This window comes from Marmota monax, unplaced genomic scaffold (assembly GCF_021218885.2).
Source record: "Marmota monax isolate L192 unplaced genomic scaffold, Marmota_monax_Labrador192_F-V1.1 WCK01_AAM20220418_F8-fsc00061, whole genome shotgun sequence".
Lineage (NCBI taxonomy): Eukaryota > Metazoa > Chordata > Mammalia > Rodentia > Sciuridae > Marmota > Marmota monax.
Window position 1 is genome coordinate 13,705,455 of NW_026695230.1, and position 25,571 is coordinate 13,731,025.

At 48.0% G+C, this 25,571-nt stretch overlaps 1 protein-coding gene across 9 annotated transcripts in view; it reads right to left on the bottom strand.

The window, feature by feature from the left end:
- Mical2 (microtubule associated monooxygenase, calponin and LIM domain containing 2) overlaps positions 1-25,571 on the bottom strand; it is a 218,593-nt gene that overhangs the window by 81,434 nt on the left and 111,588 nt on the right. For 3 of the 9 annotated variants that reach the window (XR_006850350.2, XM_058576960.1, XM_046437985.2), the window contains exons 16-24: positions 22,612-22,680; positions 19,384-19,533; positions 17,839-17,961; positions 16,598-16,816; positions 16,303-16,404; positions 15,049-15,174; positions 3,530-3,637; positions 2,410-2,596; positions 1,124-1,212 (exon numbers count right to left, since the gene is read on the bottom strand). Coding sequence is in view for 8 of the 9 variants with exons in the window: in XM_058576960.1 (XP_058432943.1) it covers positions 1,124-1,212; positions 2,410-2,596; positions 3,530-3,637; positions 15,049-15,174; positions 16,303-16,404; positions 16,598-16,816; positions 17,839-17,961; positions 19,384-19,533; positions 22,612-22,680 (1,173 nt within the window). In the remaining variant the exon portion in view is untranslated. The remainder of the gene's footprint in view (positions 1-1,123; positions 1,213-2,409; positions 2,597-3,529; positions 3,638-15,048; positions 15,175-16,302; positions 16,405-16,597; positions 16,817-17,838; positions 17,962-19,383; positions 19,534-22,611; positions 22,681-25,571) is intronic. The other 6 variants (XM_046437987.2, XM_046437983.2, XM_046437986.2 and 3 more) reach the window with 4 other exon arrangements.

Sequence of the window (25,571 nt, forward strand, 5' to 3'; positions counted from 1 at the left end):
CCAGAGAAACTCTAACTTGGCAAACTGTGGGTTCACCCCCTCAAATAGTCTCAGGCCCCACTCATGATGCTGAATATGGGCACAACTTTTGGGGGGATAAACTGACCATATAGTTCATGAGGCTTCAAAATAAATGGTTGCCCTTTGACCAGCAACCCAACTTGTAGTGATTTATACTAAGATAATATTTTGAAACACAGGTGAAGATTTGCATATAAAGACATTTATTGTAAAAAAAAAAACATTTGTAAGATAAAAATACCAAAGTGTAAGTCCAAACGTGGGGCTAGTGAAATAGGTTATTGATCATGCATAAAATAGGATCTATTATAGGCATTAAAAATTAGAATCCCAAAGAATTTTTAACATCATGGAAAACTGTTATTGATACACTGTTGATTAAAAAAAGAAAAAAGGAAAAGGAGGAAATGAAACTGTGGAGATAGATAGGATTCTAACTGGGTTAAGGTACACTCACCTAGGAAAAAAGTCTGGACGGGGTAGTTTTTTCAGAATACAGTGATTAACTTTTCTTTTTTATATGTTTTAAAATCCACCACCCCCATTTTTTTACATTGAGCCTACATTACTTGTATTATTAGAAAAAAGTTTTAGGTTGTGGGGTTTTATGGCGGTGGGTGAGTCATTAATCCAGAGAAAAGGTATTTGCTAAGAGCTGCCAGAGGGGGCGCTGCCTCATCTATAAACTCAGTGGGCTGGGCTTTACGCTGACATTGAAGGGCCTGGGGAAGGACCAGGAAGGGTAAAAAGCTGACCTTATATCAGGTGTTCCTCCTGCAAACAGCACCTTGTGGCCAGGTGGGCCCCAGGCACAGAGTGACCATGTGGCTTTTATGTGGCTGAGCAAATACTGTCCTTGGCTTCAGGAGAAGCCAGAAAACCACTTACCTGGGAACTGGCATCTGGAATGGGGCAAACCCCAGAGGCTGGCTCAACAGACCACACACAGGAACCACACACCAGGAAGTGGAGTCTCTCTTTATTATCTGAGGGTAGTTTTTGTCCACCCAGGGCCATAAAAGTTGGTCTAACATTGAGGAATGCTTGACCTTCTCCTCTTAAGGGGTTTCCCTGTCCCACCAACACTCAGGATAGAACATACCTCTCTTTGCTGCTTCAGCTCTGCCCGCCTCTTCCGTTGTTTGCTATTGGTTTTATAGTGACTGAAATGAGGCTTGCAGTAAAATTTGCCTGTAAAAAGACAAAGAGACACACATACACACACAATTTTTTTCCCCCTGTAAAACGGCCACAGTAGACATAAGCCAAGGTCCCATGGCTATCCAACTTAGAATACATCATTAATAAAAATCAGCCCAGATCCACTCAAACTTGAGAAATGGCATCTGTCACCTGCCCTAAAAATGTGGCCCTGAGATGAGACAGCTGCACTCTTTGTTGCTTTAGAGAAAGCTCCAGCAATGGGGGGGCTCCCAGGGAGCAAAATGGTAGCTCTGAGTATCAGCACTCTTGGTCCTTCTTTCCGGAATCCCTCGGGAGTAGGGAAGGCTGAGAACAAGGGAAAGCTGTGTCAGGCAAGAAAAGATGCCGACGGGGGACATGCTGGGTAACTGGCCACTGCCCAGGACCACTGGGTACCTTCCAGAAAAAGTTTTCCTGCTCTCTGCTACAATAGTAAAAACAGTGATGGCAACAAGAACAATAGTGAAGAACTTGGTGTGGGACTTCCTGCGCGTCAGGCGCTAGTCTAAACGCTTCACGTAAATAACTCACAACAATCTCCTGAGCTAAGTACTATTATCATCCTTACTTTACAGACAAGGAAACTGAGAGACCAAGAGGTTGAATCACAGGCCTAGGTTATATGGCTAGCAGGTGTAATCTGAATTTGAAGCTGGCATGTAAGTTGGAGGGTATGTCATCCCAAGCACTATGCTACACTCGACGGTGCAATGGAAAGTGCTGGAAATTACAAACCCATCACCACTGCGCTGAGCAGAGCTCCTTCCTTGATGATCTCTGGTAGGCCACTTATCAGAGGAGATATTATTATTAAAGGTCATTTTTAATAACTCATATTTTATAAATACTACCAATAGGCCATCATGTAGTACACCCTGTTATCAGGGTTGATTTTCTTGGGTACTCAGGGACCATGGAAGGTGGTGTGGCTAAATGAGAAGATTTATATAGAGCCCTCAGAACCTGGGTGCCACCAGAGCACGGCATACTGTGGTGGTGGCCATGGCTTCCCAGTCCCTCACAATACAGGTGGCCTCTGTAGCTGGAGCTCCCAGGTTCTCTAAACAGCTTTCTTGACAACTCACACTCCCCCCTGGGAAGGGTTGGGTGTCCTAGAACCTCCTCAGGGCTGGGAAGGTCACAGCTGAGGCCAGAGCCAGTGCCCTCCTGGCTGCGGGGGTTTACCTTCATCACAGTCGAAGGTGTAGGCGGCCAGGTGCAGGGTGGTGGCACAGACGCTGCAGCGGAAGCACTCGCGGTGGAAGAAGTGGCCCTCGGCGCTCAGCCGCTCCATCACGTACACTCGCTTCTTACAGAAGTAGCAGGTGTCGCTGCCACCCAGGTTCAGTGGGAACACCTTCCGTACAGACTCCTGGGGCGGAACAGAGGAGCAGTGCGTGAGGTCCAGAGAGTCTTCGGGGGCCAGGCCTGGGTGCTGAGAAACTCCAAACTGAACTACGGGGACATCTTGGACTCTGGTTTGCCGCTGGCATCTTTGCTGCAAAGATAGAGGTTCCTGATATCTGTCCCTGGGGAGAGACAGGGCTTCTTCCCCAGACTGGCTGCTCTGGCTCTGGGTGGGAGGGTCCGATGGAGCAGGTGTCATGACGCCAGCTTTCTTGACAACTCACACTTCCCCCTGGGAAGGGTTGGGTGTCTGCCCAGTGGTATTCTCTATAGGAGATAAACATCACTGGCTCCAGAGGGGGTTACTGACACGATCCTGCTGAGGATGTTCTACATGTCCTTGCTCTCTGCAGTGACTAGGTCAGACAAGCAAAGCTGGTGGCCTCAAGTCTGCTCAAGAGAGTGTCAATAAGGGAGAACTTGAGTCTGACAAACCATCACAGGCAAGGGTAGAGGGGAGACGTGGGCCAGGACAGCCCAGCTCTGGGCAGTTCCAAGACAATGTGCCAAGGGGAGACAAACTGTCAATGCACGTGGCTGGTGGTGGCAGCGAGCAGCCTCATGTGAGGAAGGAGAACGAGAGGGAAGCTCTTGTGTTCTCTCCACTACTCGGTTCCCCATCCAACACACAGGGCCATTCAGGTCGGCACCAAACACTGACAACATGGACCCTCCTTCTCCAGAGCCACAGACAGTCCCACAGAGGACCTGAGTGAAGTTCGTCTTTAAGGAAACGCGGCTTCCCTGGCGCCTCTGCTCAGGCCCAGCCCGTTTCTCTTGTTCCCAGAGAAGGGGAGCTTTCAGGGGGCTGGGCCGTCGTCCTCTCCACCGCCCATGCTCCCCCCTAGGAGGCCAGGGCCAGTGTCTGCAGGTGAAGGCTGAGAGCGCATGTCCTTACCAGGTCTGGAGAGGTGGCCTGGGTCTTACGTCTGTGATCATTCAAGTACAGATTGACCAGGACTTCAGCTGCAGCCCCTATTCCGCTGGACACTTTCCCTACCGTCAGCTAACCAATAGCAGAGTCGGAGGGGACAGAGACAAAAGAGAGGCCAGTTAGCACCCAGAAGGAAAATGCAGCAAGGCTGGAGGTGGGAGAGTGCTCCGAACCCACATGCCAACAGCACCCAATGTCCCAGAGAGGCAAGCCATCCAGGAGGAGGAGGTGAGCATCCGGAGATGGAGAGAGGAAAGAAGACACAGACACACACACACACACACACACACACACACACAGACTCCACTTCTCTGAGGTACCTGGAGTCATCAGAATCACAGAGACAGAATAGTGGTCGCCAGGGGAAACTTTTTTTTTATAATTATTTTTTAGTTGGGTTGGACTTTTATTTATTTATATGTGGTGCTGAGAATGAAACCCAGTGCCTCACACATGCCAGGCAAATGCTCCACCACTGAGCCACAACCCCAGGCCCCAGGGGAAACATTTTTTATGGGTGCAGTTTTAGTTTTATAAGATCAAAAGAGTTCTGGAGATGGAGGGTCATGAAGGTTACACAACAGTATAAGTATACTTAGTATCACTGAAGTGTACAATGAAAAATGGTTAAGATGGCTTTATGCTAAGTGTATTTTAACACAATAAAAAAATTGGAAAAAATATTAAGAAAACCTCCCCAAAACGTTGGGTGAGCCTAGTGACTGGCAGAACCACATCCATTGGGGGTGCCAGGCCTTCAGGGGTTCACTGAGCCTCTGCCCTAATTGGGCAAATGAATCTCAAGAGTAGTTTTAGTTTGCAGTTTTCTAATTACTAGAGATGTTGACCATTTATTCATGTATTTATTGACCATTCGTATTTATTCTTTTAAGATGTGTTTGTTTAGTAGTACCTTTGCCCATTTATTGATTGGGTTTGTTTGTTTGTTTGTTTGTTTAGTGTTAAGTTTTTTTGAGTTCTTTGTATAACTTGGAAATGAATGCCCTAAGTTGCAGGTGGCAAAGATTTTCTCCCATTCTGTAGACTCTCTCTTAACATTCTTTTTTTTTTTTTTTTTGTACCAGGGATTGAACCCAGGGGATTAAACTGCTGAGACACACCTCCAGCCCTTTTAAAATATTTTATTTAGAGACAGGGTGTCGCTGAATTTCTTAGGGCCTCACTAAGTTGCTGAGGCTGGCTTTGTACTGGTGATCCTCTTGCCTCAGCCTCCCCAGTTGCTGGGATCACAGGCATGCAACACTAAGCCCAGCTCCTCATATTCTTGATTATTTCCTTTGCTGTGAAGAAGCTTTTTAGTTTGATGTCATCCCATTTATTGATTTTCGATTTTACTTCTTGCGCTTTAGGAGTCTTGTTAAGAAAGTCAGTTTCTAAGCCCATATGTTGTAATATTGGGCCTAGATGTTCTCCCAGTATGTGCAAGGTTTCTGGTCTAATTCCTAGGTCTTTGATCCACTTTGAGTTGATTAAAGATGAGAGATAGGGGTTAAATATTATTCTACTACACATGGATTTCCAGTTTTCCCAGCACCATTTGTTGAAGAGGCTATCTTTTCTTATTTCATCTCACTCTAGTTAGAATGGCAATTATCAAGAATACAAGTAACAATGCATGTTGGCAAGGATGTGTGGTGGGGGAAATACACTCACGCATTGCTGGTGGGACTGCAAACTGGTGCAAACACTCTGGAAAGAATTATGGAAATACCTTGCGAAACTAGGAATGGAACCACTATTTGACCCAGCTATCCCACTCCTTGGTATATAGCCAAAGGATTTAAAATCAGCATATAATATGTGACACAGCCACATCAATGTTTATAGCAGCTCCATTTACAATAGCTAAGTTATGGAGCCAACCTAGGTGCTCGTCAACTGATGAATGGATAAAGAAAACGTCTCTCTCTCTCTCTCTCTCTCTCTCTCTCTCTCTCTCTCACACACACACACACACACACACACACACACACACACACAAAATGGAATATTAGCCATAAAAAATGACTTTATAATATTTGCCAGTAAATGGATGGATCTGGAGATGATCAGGCTAAGTGAAACAAGCTAATCCTCAAAAGCAAAAGGTTGGATATTTTCAGTGATATGTGGAAGCTAACCTATAATAAGGGTGGGGACCAGAATAGAAGTTCAGTAGATTAGACAAAGGGAAATAAAAGGAAGGAAAGGGGAATAGGAAAAGGAAAGACAGCAGAATGAACCTGACATAATTTTTCTATGAACATATATGAATACACCACAGTGAATTTCACCATTGTGTACATCAACAAGAAAGTGGTCCTAATTAGAAGAAGCTATATTCCATGCTCGAACAATTATATCAAAATGAATTCCACTGTCATGCATAACTTAAAAGACACTCAAATCAATGTGCCTTCAACATATTAATTATATTTTCCCATCTTTTGATATTGTCAAATCATCTCAAAAGGAATAATGTCAATTATTAAACAAAATGGATTCCAGAGAGGGGAAGGGATCTCCTTGAGATCATTTATCATATAAGTGCAAGATTCAGAACTATTCTCAGGACTCCTGACCCCAGCTCTGGCCGTCAAGCCTGTCTCATTAGGGGCAGGGGGAATTGAACTCTTTGGGGCTAATAATTACCCATAGGCCTGTGTTGCACCTGTGTGTGTGTGCAAAAGTCTGTGCAAAAGTTTGTAAGACAGAGAAGCCAAGCTAAGGAGAGAAGGAAACCAGGAACCACTCTCTCACAGACAGAAGGCAAATCTGCAGTCCTCCTGCTCCAGAGAGCCCATCACCTGGGAGGGCTGTGGCTGCAGCTAAGTGGCCACGGGGACAGGCAGGGCCCAATTTCACCTCTGACAGGTTCTGAGCTATTTTCTCGTTTAGTAAAATGAGGGCAGTTGCACCTGCCCCATGGATTTGTGAGAAGGACTGAGTGCATGGTGCATGGCAGGGCTGGGCCAAGATAAGCTTGATCCTCCCTCCTCCCTCCTCTGGATTCAGCCCTCCACTCTTGGGTACCTACAGAGCTGCACCCATGTCTGAGTCCCTCCCGGCAGGACCATGGAACAGTTTGCCAACAAGCAGTGGCTGGAGTGAAGGGGTGGCTGGGCTACTCTGGGCTGTTTGGAGAGCACAGTGGAGGGCTCAATGGCAGTGCCACACGGGTCCCAGAGCTGGTGCAGGGCAAAGCCAGCCCAGAGTGGGAGAGGCAGCAGCTCCACATGGGTCTGAACACCCCTCATCTGAGTGTCGTGCTCCTGAACCTACAAACGTCTGGATCCCACCAGTGTGTTGAGGAGCTGGGGAAGGGGAGAGGCTGGCAGCTGGAGCAGGACCAGGCACTATCACGCATCCAGCCCTCAGCAAACCCCAACTTGTTCTCCCTCTCCAGGAGAGAACGCAGCAGAACGCTGTCCTCTGCTTAGGGGAATCAAGCATGCAAAACCTGTGATTTGGGAAATACTCTTTCTGAGCATAAGACTCTGGAGGAAGAGGGGCTCCATATCCTGCCTAGTCTCCAAATCCAGCTTCTGGGAGGAAAGGCCAGGTCAAGCAGCACCACAGGCTGCAGGAGGACCTCCGGGCAAAGGTTGATAGCTTTGAGGACCACAAGTAACAGTGACTCAAATGTGGGTGAAATGATACTCTCCATCTAAACCCTAGTCTGCTCTTGGGAGGCCATATCTAATCCCATAATAGGAAGCCTCAAATACAAAGCATGAGGGTCTAGAATCAGAGAAGCAAAGGACAGGAATCTGCACAGCTCCCCAGTTCCTGGCTGAGGAGCCCCCTCTGCACCTCATGCTAACTCTTTGGATTCAAGCAAAAGCAGAGGTGCTCTCAGGATGAATAGGAGAGGGATGCCAAGCAGGTTGGCGAGAATGACAAGGCCCAGGAGACTTTCCTCCCGTCCTGATTAAGGGAGTCAACACTAAGAGCAACTTTGGAGCAGTCACTCCATGATGCATTTGTGCAGCTCTTGGGAACTGCCCAGAAGTGGCTGCGGGCCTGGGGGTGGAGTGGGGAGGGGTGTCTGATCCCTCAGGCTTCCGCAGATGGGGTATCATCAGACTTACAAAGCCTGCTACTTCTCAGGAGCAGCAGCTGCCAGGCCATCCCAGCCCTGCCCCCATCATGCCGGCCTGGCCTGAGGGAGATTAGGATTTTGCTCGAAGCATTGCTTTCTGCCATTTTCAGAAGGCTAAAAAATGCCAAGCTACTTGACTCCTGCTTCCAGGAAAGTTCAGGTGTGTTGGCTCAGGACAATAAGCCATTGTTGGCCTGAGGTTCGATCCCCAGATGGGGCCCCCAACTCTGCCACTCAGATAGAGGCTGAGAATACAGCCCTGATCAAAATAAAGAGGGAAGGCAGAGGGGGTCCCATTCAGCCTTGCCCACCCAGCCCCATGGGTGGCTGTCTCCACTAGCCCAGTGTGTGAACTGCTCCAGGGTACTGTCCCAGAAAGGCACCAGGCGATGCCAAGACACCCACGCACCCCGATCGCACCCTTCACCCACCATGTGGCAGAGGTTGAGACTATACTTTCTAAGGCTTTAAATGCAAATCCCTAATGAGACCTTATTAACTACTTAGCTAATAAGCACTTTGTATCACTGAGCTTCTGAGCAATCCTGACTTAGGAAGCAATTACCAAAGCATGCAGGGGGCTGGGAGGTTGCTGGGGGTGTCACCAAAATGTGCCTTTGCAATCACAGTCTGCTCAATTGTTCTATCAGCACACTGTCCAGATCACTGCCAAGGGGATCCAGAGTGAAGGCCACACCCAGTCCTTCCTTTTATTGAGGGCCAAATGGCTTCTTTCTCCCAGTGGCATCCACACACATGCACTCTGAGAGGGACATTATAAAAAGACTGGAGAGGAACGCATCCTTAGGGAAACTGGCATTGGGTCTCCCATTTGTCCTTCCTACCCTGCTGCAACCCATTCCAGAATCACCAAGATGTCGCCTAGGAGTGGTCACAAGGAAACCAGTTGTTAGAGAACTTGTCTCAAGGGATGACAGGGGATCTAGAAGCCCAACCCAAGACTACTGTGAAGGTGGACTTTGCCCCAAGGACCGAGGGCTGTCTTCTTCCTGGATGTCTTTCTTGGTTCCATGGGGGTGGGGATACAGCTCTCTGGCTTCTGCTAGCTCAATGCTCCTCAAACTATTTGTACATGCTCACCAGTTGTTTTTTTTTTTTAAATCTCTGATTCATTGTGGTTAGATCCTTCTGGTTAACATAAAAATAAATTACTAAAAGTATGATCATACATTTGCATATGTGGCAAGGCCAAGTTGCTCTATGAGTCTCTAATGGTTACTCTTACTTGATGGACTCCCTGGATCACAGACCCGTCTCTGCCTACGGACCACACTTTGAGTAGTCCTGCTCTAGTCGGCTGGGGAATTGCCAGGTTGTCTGTTTTCCGAGACATAAAGAAATGCTTAACTTGCAGAGAAACTTCTAGAGAACTCATCCTGGTGTTGACCTCAGAGTAAGAGTCACATGTTCTCAGCAAGGAGATTACCACATTGAGTGGGGAGCCACATATGTTCCCACGGAGGGCTGGTCAGGGCGAACTTAAATTTGCCTGGGAACAATTTCTAAATGTGAAATTGGGCAATCTGATGATTTAGCTAAAAAATGACCTTCTTCCAATCACTAGTTTTTTTTTTGTTGTTGTTGTTTTGTTTTTTAAGAATTAGCAATTTTAAAGTCTCATGGGACTGCTTTTGCAATTTATGAGGATTTGAATATTTTTTTGTCACTTTTTTCCCCTTTTCAATTCAATTTATTTTTCAGCTGATTAATCAGAACAATCTAGACTGATCAGGCATTTCATGCAGGCCCTCGTCTCACATTATATTAGGTTAGACTCACATATGCCATTTCCCTTCTGCAAGCCCAAACTTCCTCATATGTAAAATGGGGAGAGCACCACCAACCCCACAGGGTGGCAAAAGAGTCTGTGCTTCGCATGCTGCTGGGTGCCAGAGGCCCTTGGTGGCTCAAAGGGAGTCCAAAGCACCGCGATTGTGCAGCTTTGCATTTCTATGACCTGGGACTCCTTTCTTTTCCCTAAAAGATTCTCCTCTGCACAAACGAGAATGATGTGCCTAGCCAGGTCGAGCAAGCTGCCTTCCTTTTGAGCCAACCTGGATTAATTCATGGTGACATAACCGTGTCACATGTGCCAATGCCAGAGGCTGCAGAAGAAGGCTGGACGTCCACCTTGAGGCAATCCTGTGACCCCAGTTCAGAGCCCGCCAGTCCCTGCCTGGATGTGGGACACTTCTCACACTGTCCCAGAAGGCCCTTCTCTCCCCCAGTCTGTACTCCCTGATGTTGGCAGCGCTGCCTTGTTCATTTCTACACTCCTGGCACAGGGGAGCTACTCGGTAAGAGGGAGGAAGCAGGCTCCTGGGTCCTTTGTGTCCAAATAATGGCAACTTCCCTCCTTAGGCCAGGAACTCAGCCAAGAATACCAGGTGTCCAGGCTGCCTCCCCACAGAGTTGACTCCCTGTGGCTGTGTGGGTGTTGTGCGCACCAGGCAAGCCCACCCGGGTCAGGCAGGGATGGGGGTAGAGCTGTCAGGGCCCAGGAGCTGAGAACTTGTGGGAAGGAGAGGATTCCACAAGTAGGGCCAGAAGAGGGCTCCTGGGCCACTGGGCAAGGACATCCTCACTGAGGAGTCATTGGAAGAGAAAACATCTGAGGACAGGCTGCTGGACCTGATTCCTCTGCTATCCGACCAAGGGCAGGGGAGAGCAAGAAACCAAAACTGTTTTGTTTTTTTTAAGGGGTTTAGAAATTACAGCCTTTGGGGCCATGATCTCCCAGGGGGAGCCCCACCTCTGCCACCTTCATCCCTGGTGCCAGGCACAGTGCTGCTGGTCATATGCATTGAGCTCTCCCAGCCTTTGATGGGGAGGCAGCTGAGGCTCAGGGAGGCTAAATTACCTAAGGTGGCACTGCTCTTAAGTGGCTGGCACGGAAATGAAAACCAGAAGGTAAGTTCTCTTCCTTTAGAAAGGAGGAATTGACATGCAGTTTAGATAAATGAGCTTTCTTCTAGAAGTTTCTTCTAGAAGAGAACATTTACTTCTGGCATTTTACACGTCAGGTCACTGAAGTATTCCAAAAATCACCCTCTGGAGTAACTGTTGATGTCTCCACTTTATGGGTTTGGGAACTAAGGCTCAGAGAGGAACACTGCCTCGTCCAAAGTCACACAGTGAGTAACTGGTACTTTAAGCTCAAGCTGATTCTAAACTCATATATGTCCCTCCTGGACACATACCAGGTACTCAGCAAATTCAAATTCATCCCTCAGGCTGGGATGCACACTAAAGATCTCCAAAAGTTGCCTAGCTCTGTGCCCAGGATAGAGAGACAGTGAGGTTGAAGGCAGCTTTGATTTATCCCTGCATCCGATGCAATAATGTCAGACTGCCCAGCCAAAACTGGCTCAGCAATTCCATTTCCCTCTAGTATGCAAATCTCTAGAGTAAACTTGCAAATCCAGTTGAAAAACAAACATCCTTAAGGTAGAGAAAGCTCTTTCTGCAATGCTCATTGATCTCCTGACATAAGAGGACTGAACCACAGTTTCTAGCTCATTGAAGGGGTCCCCTGCTTAGCTGTGCAAATGCTTGGCTACTATCTTATTTTTGCAAGAGCTCAGCAGCCTTGGGCAAATGGCAGCAGCATGCAGCAGGTTAAGTCAGCACAGTCTCTTCTCTAAGAAAGAAATGAATGGTTGGTAGAGAGCGGAGACCACTAGAGGAAGCTGGTTTGATGGATGGGTGAGAAAAATGATGCTGGGGACATAAGACTGGACATGGCCCATAGCCCAAGGCTTTGAAAGTCAGGTTCTGGAAAAGGTCTGGGTCCTATATGAGAGGACCTCAGGACTCTCTGTGGCTGTTTGGGTCAGAAAACCAAAAGGACCACTCTGAGTTTTAAAGCAGAGCATCAGCTGGGAGTGCAAGTGCAGTCTGCAGGCAGACCCTGGCTGGCTCTCCTGGAGCTGGTGGCTCGAGTTCACATCCCTGGGGAACACCTGTTCCTCATGGTGGGTTTGGCCAAGTCTGCGCCCACTAATCCCAAGGAGGGATTAGTCCTGGATCCTCAGAGCTGGGGTGTGGGCTCCGAGGCAGGAACACAACATACTGCCTGCCAGGAGGTTGCCAAGGACTAAGCATCAGCTTCAAGTGCATTTTTCTTCTTTGGGCTTTCCGGAATGGAGGCAGCCTGGGGTTACTGGGCAATCACAGCAGCCCCTGGTCTCTTTGGAAGAAGCATGAAGACTCCAGGCCCTCTCCTGGGGAGAGATGCCCTGAGCTCCATCAAGATGAAATAAAGACGTTTGTCACCAAGTCATTGTCTACTTTAAGGGGCAGCCGGTTCTCTCTTCAGAGGGGGTTGGATTCTGCCACACTCAGCATGTGCAAAGCCCGGTGTTGAATCAATGGTGAAGGAGGGTTGGGAGAGGCAGAAAATAAAGTGTGGACATGGTGGTGGGGGTGCTGGCAAGACCCTTCCCGAGACTGCTTGCCACTAAAGCTTCCTACTCCATCCCTGGCTGCCTACCATGGACCTGCAGGGACCGTGAGTGTGGGCACTTGGAGAAACTAAGGCACGGAGAGATTCTGTGACTTGCCCCCCCCTAGAGGAGCCCCTTCTAAGAGTCCCTGATCACTCCCTGCCACACATGAAAGGTACATCAGCTTCTAATTAATAAGGTGGGAGCTGTTAAAACAGCCTAATTATACCATCATCTGATGGCCAAGGTTGGGTTGGGAGATAGGATAAGAAAAAAGAGGGGATAATTACTACAACCCGGGAGACATAAGAACAAAGCTGCAGAGATGGGGGCCAGAGGACCTGGGGTTGGCCGCCCCAAAGGGAGTCTCATTGGTACCCTCCCTGCCCCAGGGTAGAGGGCTTCATATGGACACAGTATGGGGCTGGTCCCTCTAACAAGGCCTCCATTCACACTTGGCCCTGTGGTTCAGAGGGATCGCAGGACTGGGTCCTGGTATCATCCCTGAACCTTTGTTATCTTCTCCTGTTCAGTCGTCACAGGCACAGGAAGACCCCTGCTGCCCACCCCATTTCAAAGTGGACCTTTCCCCCAGAGCTCCGGGCCCCTGCTACTGGCTCTCACATCACCATAGAAAGTCTTGTCTTATCTTCTGACATATTATTATAGAATTTGCTTTTATGTCATATTATTTTTGGTTGTTTACTTCCCCCTACTAGAATGAAAGCCTCATCAGGGCAGGAATTTACTCTGATTCATTAGTACCTCTCCCAAGAGCCCCAAGTCCCCAACACTATGTTGCCATTTGATAAATGGTTGTTGAATGGATAAACGTCCACTTATTGGCTTAAGGAGTGACACTGGTTTAGAGCTGTCTCCAGAGCTCCCTGTGGGAGACCTTGGCAGGGCTTGACCAGGATGTATTGGGAGAAAAGCTTATTCACAGTGAGTATCTGCTGCTCCTCTCGTTCCTAGCAGGCTGCCTCCTGCCACCACTTAGAGAAGCCAGTGCCACTGGGAACCAAGGCAGGAGCTTGAGAAGAAAGGGGGCTGCTCTTGACCAGATCTGCCATCAGCTGTGAAAGACCAAGCCAGGCCTTCCTGGGGTGGGGGGAGAAAGGCAGGGGTGAGAGTGGCCCTAGACAGTCTCTACTCAGAAGGGCCCAGGTAGCCAGAGGGACGGAGCCAGGGAGAAGTAAGGTGTGGGCTGGCGGAGCAGCTGGGAGAACAAGCCACGCCCCAGCGTGTGGCCAGGTGTCCTCACCTGTCCTATATTGTCAAGGGTGCCAATGACCTCTCCTATATTAGGAAGTATTCTCTAGGTCACACTCCTCTCCCTAGCTGGACAAAAAAGCTATCCTGAAACCTTGCTGGTGATAACAGCAAGGTTATATGTCTCCATCCATATAGCTCACCATCATGACAGTCAGGACCACTCTTATATTGAGGAGAAATGGAGGGAGACTTAGAGCCACACAGCTGACCCGGGGCTACCCTGGAACAGGCTGCTGGGCATCTTGACCATGGCTACTAAGACGTGAAGTGTTTGTGTTTCTTCTCCATGTCACCTCCTACTGTTCTCCTCGGGGGGAGGGGGTGCTTCACACTCACACTGGGGACCTTTCAGCTAGTCTAGCAAGTCACACTCTTTCCCCTTTCTTGGGGATCCTACCTTCTCTCCACAGAGGGGGGTCACTGGGGTGGAACCCCCAGCTACACATGAAGAAGTGGCCTCTCATTCTTCCTTTATGCAACAGCACAAATTGGCTTGTGCCTGACAGAACAGAAGTAAACCAGCAGTACCCCGGACAAGGGGACATTCTGTGCTGCACATTGAGCCTCTGTGGGAACTGGACAGCTTGGGTGTGTTCAGGGGAGCACAGTCCAGCTGAGGACACATCATCCCAGAGGTGAAATAGTGTCTCAGACCCAAATGTGATCGTTGCTCACAGATAATGGGTTCCATTGCATACTTAACCAAAGTCAGCTCCGTGCCTCCTGCCTTCCTCCAAGCCCACCTGTGCGTGACTACCTAAACAGAGCAGGTCCTTCCCTGGCTGACTGTAACCCAGGGGGGGAAATGAGATTCCTTAACATAGAGCATGCTCATCTTCCCCTTTGCTCCCCACAGCCCCCAAAATACTTTCAGTCCCAAATTCAGGCCACATCAAACATTCTGTCGTTCCACTTCTTGCCAGTCCTGCCTGCCCACCTTTGCACAGGCTCACTCCGCTCTAGAACACCCTAGCCCTACACTTTTCTATAGCAAAATCCTCCTGTGTGACCTTTAGCACCCAGTTTCCATAGTATGTTCTCTGTGAATCTTTCCAAGGCTTCTCTCTGTTTCCACAATCTTGCCCTTTATACCTCTTACAGAATTAATAGTAAAAGGTTTACCACTAGGAACTGTCATTTTGTTAGTTTAAACCAACCAAATATTAGCAATTGTATGTAGTGAAATGTGACTTCTGGGCTAGGGATGCAGCTCAGTGGTAGAACCCTTACCCAGCAGGCACAAGGCCCTGGGTTCAATCCCCAGCACTGCAAAAGCAGAAATAAGGGAAAAGGAAAGTAATGACTGATTTCTATGATAATGTGCTATTTTCATCCAAACTAGTCAGGGAACTAGACCTCCCCCTTTTTTGTTTTCTTAGCATCTGACATAGTGCTTGGCATCTCATGGGTCCCTGGCTAAGTCCTGGAAGAGCGAGCCCTGTTTGGCAGGTGCTCTGCACACTGACTGTACTCAGTGTTGCATGCTCTAACACAAAACCAAAACCTAATCCAGGACTCTAGCAAAACAGCCTACAAGTTTTCACGGCAGCCAAGCCAAGCTCCAGATGTTTGTCTGTGCCGGCCAAGCAGAGCATGAGAGCATGCAAGGGGGTGGGCAGCACATGGTTCAGGACAACTACCTTTCTGGCAGGAGAAGCAGAGTCAACAGTCGGTGGAGAGGAAGTAGCAGTTGGATCAGGAGACGGAAGGCAAGAGGGAGAAGACGGAGGATGAGTATGAGACAGGCCTTTAGAGAGCAGTTTGTTCTGCACAGAACAGAGATAGAGGAAACTAGGATTATCCAGGGGCGTGCACAGCCCTGCAGGCCTTGACCAGACAGCCCTATCTGTGCCTCGTGTGGGGGAGATGTTGGGCCTGTCTCTCGAGTCTCTCAAGACTAAACAGAAACCTGTCTTTGGAGCCAAGCAGGATTATGTGGCTCCTGGTTTACACTGCATTCGGCTACAACTACTCCAGCTCTTTTTTCACATTAAAATAGCTCAAGCAGATCCGTTTGGTGCCTGCCTACATCTGCTCCAGAGGCCAGCTAATTCTGATGTAAAGGAGCAGCTGCTGCAAGCTTAGGAGGGGAAACCCTGGCCCTCTCTGGGACAGATGATCACAGCGGGACCTCTGCAGCTGTGGGCAGACAACTGTGCTGGCCTCCCGGAAGCCATGGGGAACCCTAAAAATGAACTACATGTGAAGTATCTATCCCAAGTAGCAGAGGTGAGGAGACTGAGTGAAAGTGGCAGAGGAGAAACGTTCTACAGACAGGCTGATTGTCACCCATGTATCCACCACGGGCCTCATTACCCGCTCTTCCAGCTCCCTTCTTTTCCAAATAAGTAACTGGCTTGGAGGGGGCTGTGTAATCCTATGTAATGCAGGGATTTCCATTCTAGCTTGATGTTGCCCTTTGCAAAGGAGACCCCAGGTTATGGCATGTCTGTGGCCTTATCATTCAGTGCCTCCCTGATCAGGGCCCTCAAACAGAAGGAGCACCTGGTGTGCTTCCACCTTAAAGGCCACTGTGAGTCTTGCAACTGAACAGCATTCCCTTTTTGCAGTGGCCCTTAGGAAACCCACAGCCCATTTCAAAACTCTCTAGGGTGTATCAGCTTGTGTTCCTGCTTGGTAACATTTTCCTTAGACTTGGGCTTACTTTCCTGCCTTGACTTTCTCCTTGTCATGATGTACTGACTTATTTTGAATCTTTGCATTTGGGTCTTTTTTAGATGCCAGCTCAGACTCTTTAGTAGCTTGAAAAATGAATAGTCACTGTGCTACCAGAAAGAGAAAGGAGGATATCAAGCTCCAGAGTCTGGTTCATGGTCGCCTGGCTGGATGTCCAGCACCTGGGTTCCTGGGGGCTCTGCAAGCCCTGGGTTTACCTGTGAGGAATCCTCGTGTCCAAACATGGAGGCGAGGTGAGCGGCCTTCTCCTTAATGTTCTTTTTGTGAAACTCTCTGTTGGCCAAGTTCTGAGCCCTCTTCTGCAGTCAAGGTGGGAAAGGAGAGAGAAAAGAGAGAGTGACCGAGACTTTGAGGGTGGCCTCCTGGGGAGAGGTGAGGGAGGCTCTCCACACTAGGCAGGACAGGAGACAGGGAGTGATCAGGCCAGGGCGGAGGGAGGACAGGAAGTCAACAGACAGGGAGGGACACAGGCAGAAAGGAGTGATCTTTCACCTGGAGAATCTTTTCTTCCACTTGTTGTAGCCGCCTTAGCACCCCGGAAAGGGCCAGCGCTCCCTGGCAGGTAGGAGGCAGGGTGCCGAGATTTTCTGGCCCGCCCAGCTCCAGGTCAGACTTGGCCCTGGCCCTCCATGGCCTGCTAGGATATTCCCCACCAGCAGGCACTTGCTTGAGCTCTCTGAGCACCTGCCCCATCAAAAGTACAGAGAAGAACTGGGAGAGAGGGAAGATGAAATTCCCTTCCCTCCTGTGACCTTTCTACAGACCCTGGTGCAAGGAACCCCGTGAGCACCAGAGACAGGACACACCAGGCACACCCTAAGAAAGATTCCCAACTGGTCTTGGGGTGGCTCAGCTGCCACCTGCATCAGAATTACCTGATGCCCTCATGAATAAAACACATCCTGGACCTCACCCTAGACCCCGGAGCCAAACCTGGTTCTTAGCCCTAGCTGTACACTGAAATCATCTAGAGTACTTTAAAAAAATACCCAAATCTGGGGTAGGTTGGTTACTCCAGGAGGGGCATGGTCCACACCAAGACCAAGAGGCTGATTGCCTCTGATGCTAATTACCCAGTGCCCAGAGATGCCGAGTGATTGTTCTGAGTGAGCGTTGGTATTTTTTAAAAATAAAAGCTCCCCAGGTGGATCTTATGGCACAGATGTAAAATTGTAGAGTCAGATTCACACTTGCTCCACTCCAAATCTACCACCAGAAGCAACATAAAATGCCTAATGCTGACCAGATGTCTTTGGAATCTGTGGTCACTCATAGTGGTTCTGTTCTATCACTAACAGAGGTCCTGCGTGGAGAAGGGCCTCACCACGCTCCAGCCTCATGCCTTCAATGGGTGCAGCCGCATGGCCACCCAAGCCCATTCCAACCATGACTCATTGATGTGGAAATCGCCTGTTTGCTGGGTCAGGCTGAGCAGACAGCTCAGTGCCACTGGGCATCCATAAAATGCTCACATGGTGCTGTTCGTTTTCCTTTAAGCAGCAACACCAAGAGTTGGTCAGTCAATACCCTTGACTGACCGAGGAATCAACGACATCTATTTCAAGTGCTGCATTCATAGTTAATCTTATAGATAAGGGTGGTCACCTCAAGCTGTGTCGGCTTGGCCAGAGAATCTATGATCAGCCCTTGTGGGGGATGGAGGGAGCCACTGATCCCACCCCCAAAGTCTCCCTTGGCTTCAGCAAAATAGCATCTGCAGGAAGGAGCCCTACCTGCCTTTTCAGAGGAGGTGATGGGCTGCGAGGGGGCTCCTCTGGCTTGGGGCAGCGGGAGTTTACAGGCGGGTCGGAGGAAGAGCATGGGACAGGCTTACCTAGCCCTGAAACACGGCGTTCCTGGGAGGAATAAGGTGAGTCCGAAAAAACAGCCACAGGAGACATGGAGGAAAAGGTGAATCAGAATAAGACACTTGGAGGGAGAAGAGAAGGTGAGCAGGCAGGTGCAGTTTGCAAGGGCAGAGAGACAACTAGCCAGGCTCCTACAAGCCAGGCCTGGCTGGGAAACTGGAGGCCTGGCTCTCTGTCCACAGGAACACAGAGCCTAGAGTCCCCTCCTCTTGGACAATGTGTGAATCCCACAGGCCTTGCTTCTGGCTCAGACACTGGGCTCTGGTCCTGCACTGCCAGAGGCAGAGCCCGCATCAGGCCAAAGTCAGTCCAGGAGTCCTGGAGACGGGAAAGCTTCCCACCCTTTCTGGGATAGGGACACTCCAGTCCTTCTGGAGGAATCAAGCATTCATCAACACCTGGGGATTCTAGGAGGCCAAGCCCCCAGCAGGGGCGATCAAGAGCAGTTGTAGAGAATTAGAGGTCTCAGAGAAATGCCCCCTTATAATAATGTCTGTTCTTGGGAGTGTTGGTTAGTCTAGGAGTGGCATGGTCCACACCAAGGCCAAGAGGCTGATTGCTTCTAATTCTAATTAGCCAAGAGTCTGTCCTCCCAAAAGGAGCCTCATTCTGTCATGGCACAAGTATTCTCCATAGACAACTGAAGCTCCTTCCCCAAAGTTTTTGAAATGTGACAATATCCCTAGTCAAAACTGGTGGTGGGGGCGGGGGTGGGTGGTGGACTGAACCATGAGCAAAGACCTGGAGCTAGAGTCACAAGGAGGCCTGCAGTCTGACCCACAGCTTTCAACCTGCTCTCGTCGCAGACTAATCCTGGACAGATGCAGTGGCCCTGCATGGCTGGCTGGGAGAGGGAACACTTTGAGGCTGGCTCAGATCCCTGCAGGTGTCTGAGTCAGCTTCCTTTGGTTTGGACGAACTGTCTCACCATGGACTTAGACAGCGCTCTCCCACACACCAGCATCTCCAAAGTTCCCTCAAGCTATACCATCTCAAAACTGGCTGTAAATCAAGTCATGGTTTTAAAGCGACACCAAATTAGGGAATGGATTTCTTTAATGCAAAACGGGTATTGGCAAACTATGGCCCACAGGCTAAATCTGGCTGGTTGTCTGTTTTTGTAAATAAAGTTTTATTGAAACATGGTCATGCTCATTTGTTTAGGCATCCTGTGTAGTGGTTTCATGCTGCAATGGCAGAGCTGCATCACTACAATGGGATAGCATGATCTTCAAAGTGGAGAACAGTTGGCCTCATGGAAAAGTCTGTGGCCTGTTGACCGGGCAGCTCATGATTCCTTTGCACCAGGCCGGGCTGGCATAGCTCAGTCCATCCCTAGCCTGAACACTGTGGCTGGCTTCCCAGCAGGTTAATGGTTACCAGGAAGGCAGGTCTAGTGACATGACTCACCTGCTTCAGGACCGAGGGGTTCCGAGTACTCTCCTCAAACTTGGCCAGCAGCTGATTTGCCATGGACTTGACTTTGTTCTGATTTCCACCTTCCTTAGTGCTGCTGCACTCTTGATTGGAGCCCAATCTACGGCTGGAGAAGGTTGATGGCTGTAAAAATCAAAAGAGCATATTGGAGGTTGGATCCTGGAACCTTGGTATCTGTGCCTGGGGACTCAGGACAGGCCACTGGTTTCCCAAAGCAGAGCCTGCTTCATGGGTGAGGAAGCAAGGCAGAGGCAGTTGGCAAACCTCAGAGACAACTCTCATGGGAATTTCCTCTGAATGAACACATCTTCATTAAGAAGAAAGGGGGCAGCCATGCTTAGAGTTAGAAAGTTAGGGTTTGAATTCTGACTTTCCCATCCCATGACCTTGGCAATCTACTTAACTTCTCTGAAGTTTCCTCATCTATAAAATGGGAGGGATAACTCAATTCAAGCAGTTACTGCAAAAATCAGTTATAACAAAGAAGTATCACATAAGATATTTTTCAAAAATACACTATGTGGCTGAGAAGAGGTGAAGAGTAGTGGGGATGAAGGAAGCAAGAGGGGGTGTCAGTCTGGCTAAGCACAGCTTCTTTCTCCTCTCTTTTCTGTACCTGCTTCCCCACTTCAACCAGGACTGCTCAGTGTTTGCAGTCTTTAAAAAACGTTTAATTTAGAAATGATTTTAGGTTTACATAAAAGTTGCACAGACCACACAGCTTGATCCTCGGTATCCATCACCCAGCTGCCTTTAAAGCAACATCTGGAACAATCACAGTACTGTTATCAAAACTAAGAAATTAACATGGGCATGATACTGTTAATGAAACCGTAGGCGTTATTTGGATCGCATCAGTTTTTCCATTAATGTCTGTTTTTCTGTTCCAGGCTTCAGTCCAGGATCCCACGCTGCATGTGGTCATCACGTCTCCTTAGTCTCCTCCAAGCTGTGATAATTTCTCCATCTTTCCTGATCATTCATGGCCTTCATACTTTTGAAGGGTATTGGGCAGCTATTTATAGAAAGCCCCTCAATCGAGTTGGTCTGATGTTTTCTGGTGGTTAGACTGGGGCTATGGGTTTAGGGGAAGGATGCCTCTGTGGCATCCACAGGGCTGTCCTTATCCTATCCTTTTGGAGTGTATGACTCACAAATGATGATGTAGCCCTCAACTGCTTAGTTAAGCTCTTTTGTAACATAGAGTTCCATGTAAGGTCATCTCTTACCAATAAAAATTGGAAAATTACCAGCTGCTCCCCCTTCCTGAAGGATCCCCTCCCACACACCCAGGAAACATAAATGCACTGCCATGCCAGCGGGCAGTGGGTGAGCTTTCTCAAGGAGACAATGGGTCTTCCCCACAGCAGTAGCATTCTCATGAAAAATGAAGATGTGTTCATTTAGAAGAAATTCATAGGAAGAAGTAAGCTAGGCTCAATTGCTTTTTAGAAGGATCCCTAGGAGGGACAGCCTCATGGGAAACCATGTGGGCACGCCCCACTTCAAATTGCGAAATGTGACCCTGCACATCAGTATAAGTGGGAGCAGGGAAGAAGAGTGTTTACTGGGAAATCACTATTTGTAGAAGATCAAAGTCAGACAACACAGTGGACACAGGCCAGCACTTTCAGACATCAATATTCAACAAATGACCCAAGATGGACCTTCAAAAGCAGATGTGATTCCAGGTCTGGGTTGTGCCCCAGAGCCTGCCTTTCTAACCCAAGAGATGCTGCTGCTGCTGCTGGATCTTGGGACCACAATTTGAGTAGGAAGAATTTAGAGAGAATTATTGATTTGATAAAACTGACTTTAAACAAAACAGCTGCCTCTGAAAACAGACCAGAGCCGTCTCAGAGGGACAGATGCAAAGCAGGTTTCTTCCCACTCCAGAAATTTTGCTGCCAGTAGCAGAAGCAGTGTAAACAGCCCCTCAAGAGGTCAAGAGTGAAAGGCAGGAAAAGACTCCTGAAGACAAAGTGAACCTGGGAGGCTTCTGGGGAGCAGGAAAGGGCCAGCAGCACGGGCAGGAAGGTGGAGAGCCACCTGCGACCTGGGAGGAGTGCACTTTAGCCCCGTGAACAGCTCAGCTCCTCCTCCTGGTTACCTCCCTACAGGTTGGCTTCTCAGTCACACTGCAGCTGAGAGTGGGAAGCCACAGCCGGGAGAAGCCCTGGAAAGGCTTCAGACAGAGGTGATTTGAACATCTGTGGACAGATCTTTCAGATGGGAACTGAACTCCAGGCTTTTTTTGTGTGTGTGAGAAAATGAGGGGAGTAGCAGGCAGCTGCACTTCCCAGAGGTGAGCCTCCTGGCTCTATTCGTTATACAGAGCTCACTGTCCTGAGATGGGGCAAGTCACAGACATGAACAACAATGTCCTAAAAAATACAGCAACAAAAACTCTTCAACCATATAAAAAAGTCTCTCTAAGTCATATAAATCAGGAATCAATGTATTATTCAAATTATCCCCTGTGCCTCTAGCCATGGCTTTGACATTGGCCAGTAAGTAGGCTTGCTAATGGTGGCACCCTACATTTTGCTGACATTTGCATGCTTGCTTTCCTGGAATAAGAACGACCTTCTAAAAAATGAAGTCTTATAGCTCAGCTCTCTTTAAGTTGCTGCCTGAGGAGCAGGAACTGGTACTCTTCCCACTGACCCATTTTTCAGAAGCAGGTGAGAAATTAAGAGACTGTCTTTTTAAAATGGCCTGCAATTTTCCCTTTCACCAGAAGGTGGCACTAGTGGCCTCCAGGACTTTTGTATGTAAGATTAAAAGTGCAGAAAACAAAAGAAGACAAAGACTGAGAGCTAAATTAAGCCAGCTGGTGCCTCCTCCCTACTTATTCATAGTGATTGAATATTGGTTAACATATAGGTATATACATGTTCAGATCTATCTATACCTCTTATTAGTCTTTAAAAATACTGCAAAGCTTCATACATTTCAGATGTATCATCACATTTTACAGTCAGGACCCACACCCTGGGAAGTTATGTTTCTCAAGGTTATGTAGCCAGTAAGGGCAAATCGAGGAGCAGAACCCCAGCTGTTATTCCATCAAGCCAAGCCTGGAACCCAGTGGTTCATGACAAAGAAAAAATGCCAGGGCTGCTGACACAGTGGGTCAGGCCTGAGCCACTGGTTATCAGGAAACAGGCCTTTGTTTAAACTAACCCTGCACACACAAACCTCTTCCAGGTTATTGAAGCCTCTCCGCCTCCGCTTGTTCATGTCATTCTCTTCGGTTTGTCCATCTACCTGCAAAGTCCAAGAAAGCACAGTGAGCTCAGGGCTGTCAAGGGTTTGGGTTCCATTAATATCCTTGAGGCCATGTGCTGGCCTTGAACTAAAAGCACACATGAAAGCATCCCTGCCTGACAGCAGACACAGCAATAAGTGACCTTGATCCATAACAAATGCTGTCACAGAGGTATGTTCGGGCATGATGGAGGGAGCATTACCCACCCCCACTCCCACCTAAGGAAGCAGGTTTGCTCAGAAGGGCTGGGAATTACCTTCTAAAGGCTCATGATGAAACATCCTCAGGCAAACAGAATCCTTGTGACAGATAGCACAGGGACTGTTCCTATTGCAACGTGACCTTGGGGTCACAGCCCTTGGGCCTCAGTGTGCTGCCTTATGGAGACAGCCTAGGGTAATTTTCTGCTCCTTAGGAGCTTCTCCTACAAGAAGGCGACACTGGTTTGCCTTGTTGGGATTATTCTCAGGACTCGAATGAACTGTCCATGGATTTGGTAGCAAATTAAGCCTGCAATTCAGTCTCTAACATGATATTTTTAAATTTCAAATAAGCATTAGATACAGCCTGAGGATTAGAGTGGCTATGTAGCCCTGTTTTCCTGGGACCGTTGTAATTTGCTTCCCCTCTTCAGCATAATTGTTAATAGAGCCTCTTCACTCTCACAAGAATCCCTGGATTGCAAGATACAGTGCATGGTTGCCCAACTGAGAACCCCTCGCAACTGCTGCCTGAATCTAAACCTTTAAATCTGCAAAACCGTGTTTACTGACCCTGCAAGGCCACCCAAAGGCACAGCACTATCAGCTGTCTGCTGAGGGAATGAGGAGGATCACACAGGGCGAGGGCCAGCTGGGTGGAGAGGTTGAGGGCAGCACCTCCTCTGCATCTGGCTGGGAAGCCCATCTTCCACATGGGGCCTCCCGGATCTGGACCTCTCCACCCTGACTCTCCAGTCTCTGGAGCCATCTCTCAGTGGCTACCTCCCTCAGGACCACACAGCCATGCCCCAGTGACTGACTGTCCCTTTCTGCAGAAAGTCCCCTACACTTTTGCAGAATCCTTCATTGTAGGCCCAGATCACATCCTAGTCTTCCCACCATGACAGATGTAGGAGGAAGGGCTGGCTGTAGGCCACCTGCTCACCTCGAATCCAGGTACATGCCCAGCCAGCCCTAAAAGAGTAATAACTAGCACCCAGGCACTATGTACCCACTGGCTTCCAACAAACATTCCCCTCTGGCCCTCCCCTCCCCTTGTTTACATCATTTTTTTTTCTTTTAGAAAGAAAAGATCAACCACAGTTTAGTAGTTGATATTAGTTCAAAAATTTGACCCAGGCAGCATAAAATAACAGATCAAAGAGCTCTGCCTTCCCTTCAACATTTTGCTCAGCTTCTCATAAATCATTATTCTGTGAATGGAAATAATTTCAACCCAAACCTTTGGGTGAACACCAAGAGAAACAGATGACCTTATTTGCAACAGTGTTGGGTCTTAGAGGCACTGGCTGGCTGGGTCTCCAGCTCCATAGCCTGCAAAAGTCACTCTGGCCTGACATTGGAGTCCCTGAAAGTACAGAACGTTCTCCAACAAGAACCCTTTATAATCTTGAGAATTTCTGCCCCCCCCCCCCTTAAATGAAAAGCTGGCTTCCTTTATACTCAACAGCCCAGGGTGGGATTGTTCCATCTACCAGAACCTTGTGCAGATCTGATCCAACTTTGTTATCTACAGGTTCACCAAAGGCATTCCTGGAAGAGAATGCCCAGCCAGCAGCTCCAGAAAGACCCTAAATTCTTCCGGGGTTGGGGGGAAGTGGAGAGCAGCAGCCTCTACTTCTTTAGACCTATCCATCCTGATCTTGGGACAATAAAATGAGTTTACATGGAAAGCTTAGCAACACACATGCCCAAAGTGTGCCTAGTTCCATAATGGATTTATCATTGAAGTATGGATTTTCAACTAAGGCCTAAGTTAAAACATATAAAAGTTAAGAAAATAAAACCCAGAGATTTATCTAATTTTGTTCTTACCTATCTAATTTGGAAAGTCACATTCTACAAAGTACTGGAAGTACCAGGAGGAAGTGAACACTTATCATGCCAGCCAGAGAGTGTGAGAATAAACTAACAGCCTACTTTCTTTTCTTATTAATTTGTCCAGAACTCTCACTCTAAGAACATTTTCTTATCATGGTTTCCCAAGGATTCAAAAGAGTCTATATGCCAAAAGGCATTTATTAAACTAATTGCTTTCCCTCTTTAAAAAAAAAATTAAAGGCATATATTTGCCAATCTGATCATTTGTTTGATTAGCATGAGATAGCCATGTTCTCATACTGCCTGTGTGAATGTGATTTTAGCTTAAAGCAAGCAAACTATATATTTAGTTAGCTAGTGTAGGCTAAACATGGAGAAAGTTAGATCTGGATCAAAGGAACAGAGATTGGCCATTGCAGACTATGGCCTGGTGGAGTCGGACAACAGTTATGATGCTTACAAAGGTGGGCAGTAGTACTAGCAAGAGAGCTCTTTTGAGTTTTGGAACTAATTGCTTCCTGGCTGCGTGATCTTAGAAAAATCACCTAACTATAAGAACTATAAGAAGGAATCTTATAGTATCTAGCACATAAACTATTATGAGGATGAATGAGTCACAGATGTAAAATAATTCTTAAACTATACAGCTTTGGATGTAGCTCAGTGATAGAGCTCCTGCCTAGCATGTGTGAGGACCTGGGTTCTATCCCCAGTATTTCAAAACAGAACACTGGTCTTAGACTGGTGTTAGTGCAGTTTAGTTTTAGTAAAAGGATTTTCAACATCTGAATTCTAGTTCTGGCCTTGACATTTACAATCTATATGATTTATTAAAATTTATTCTCCCC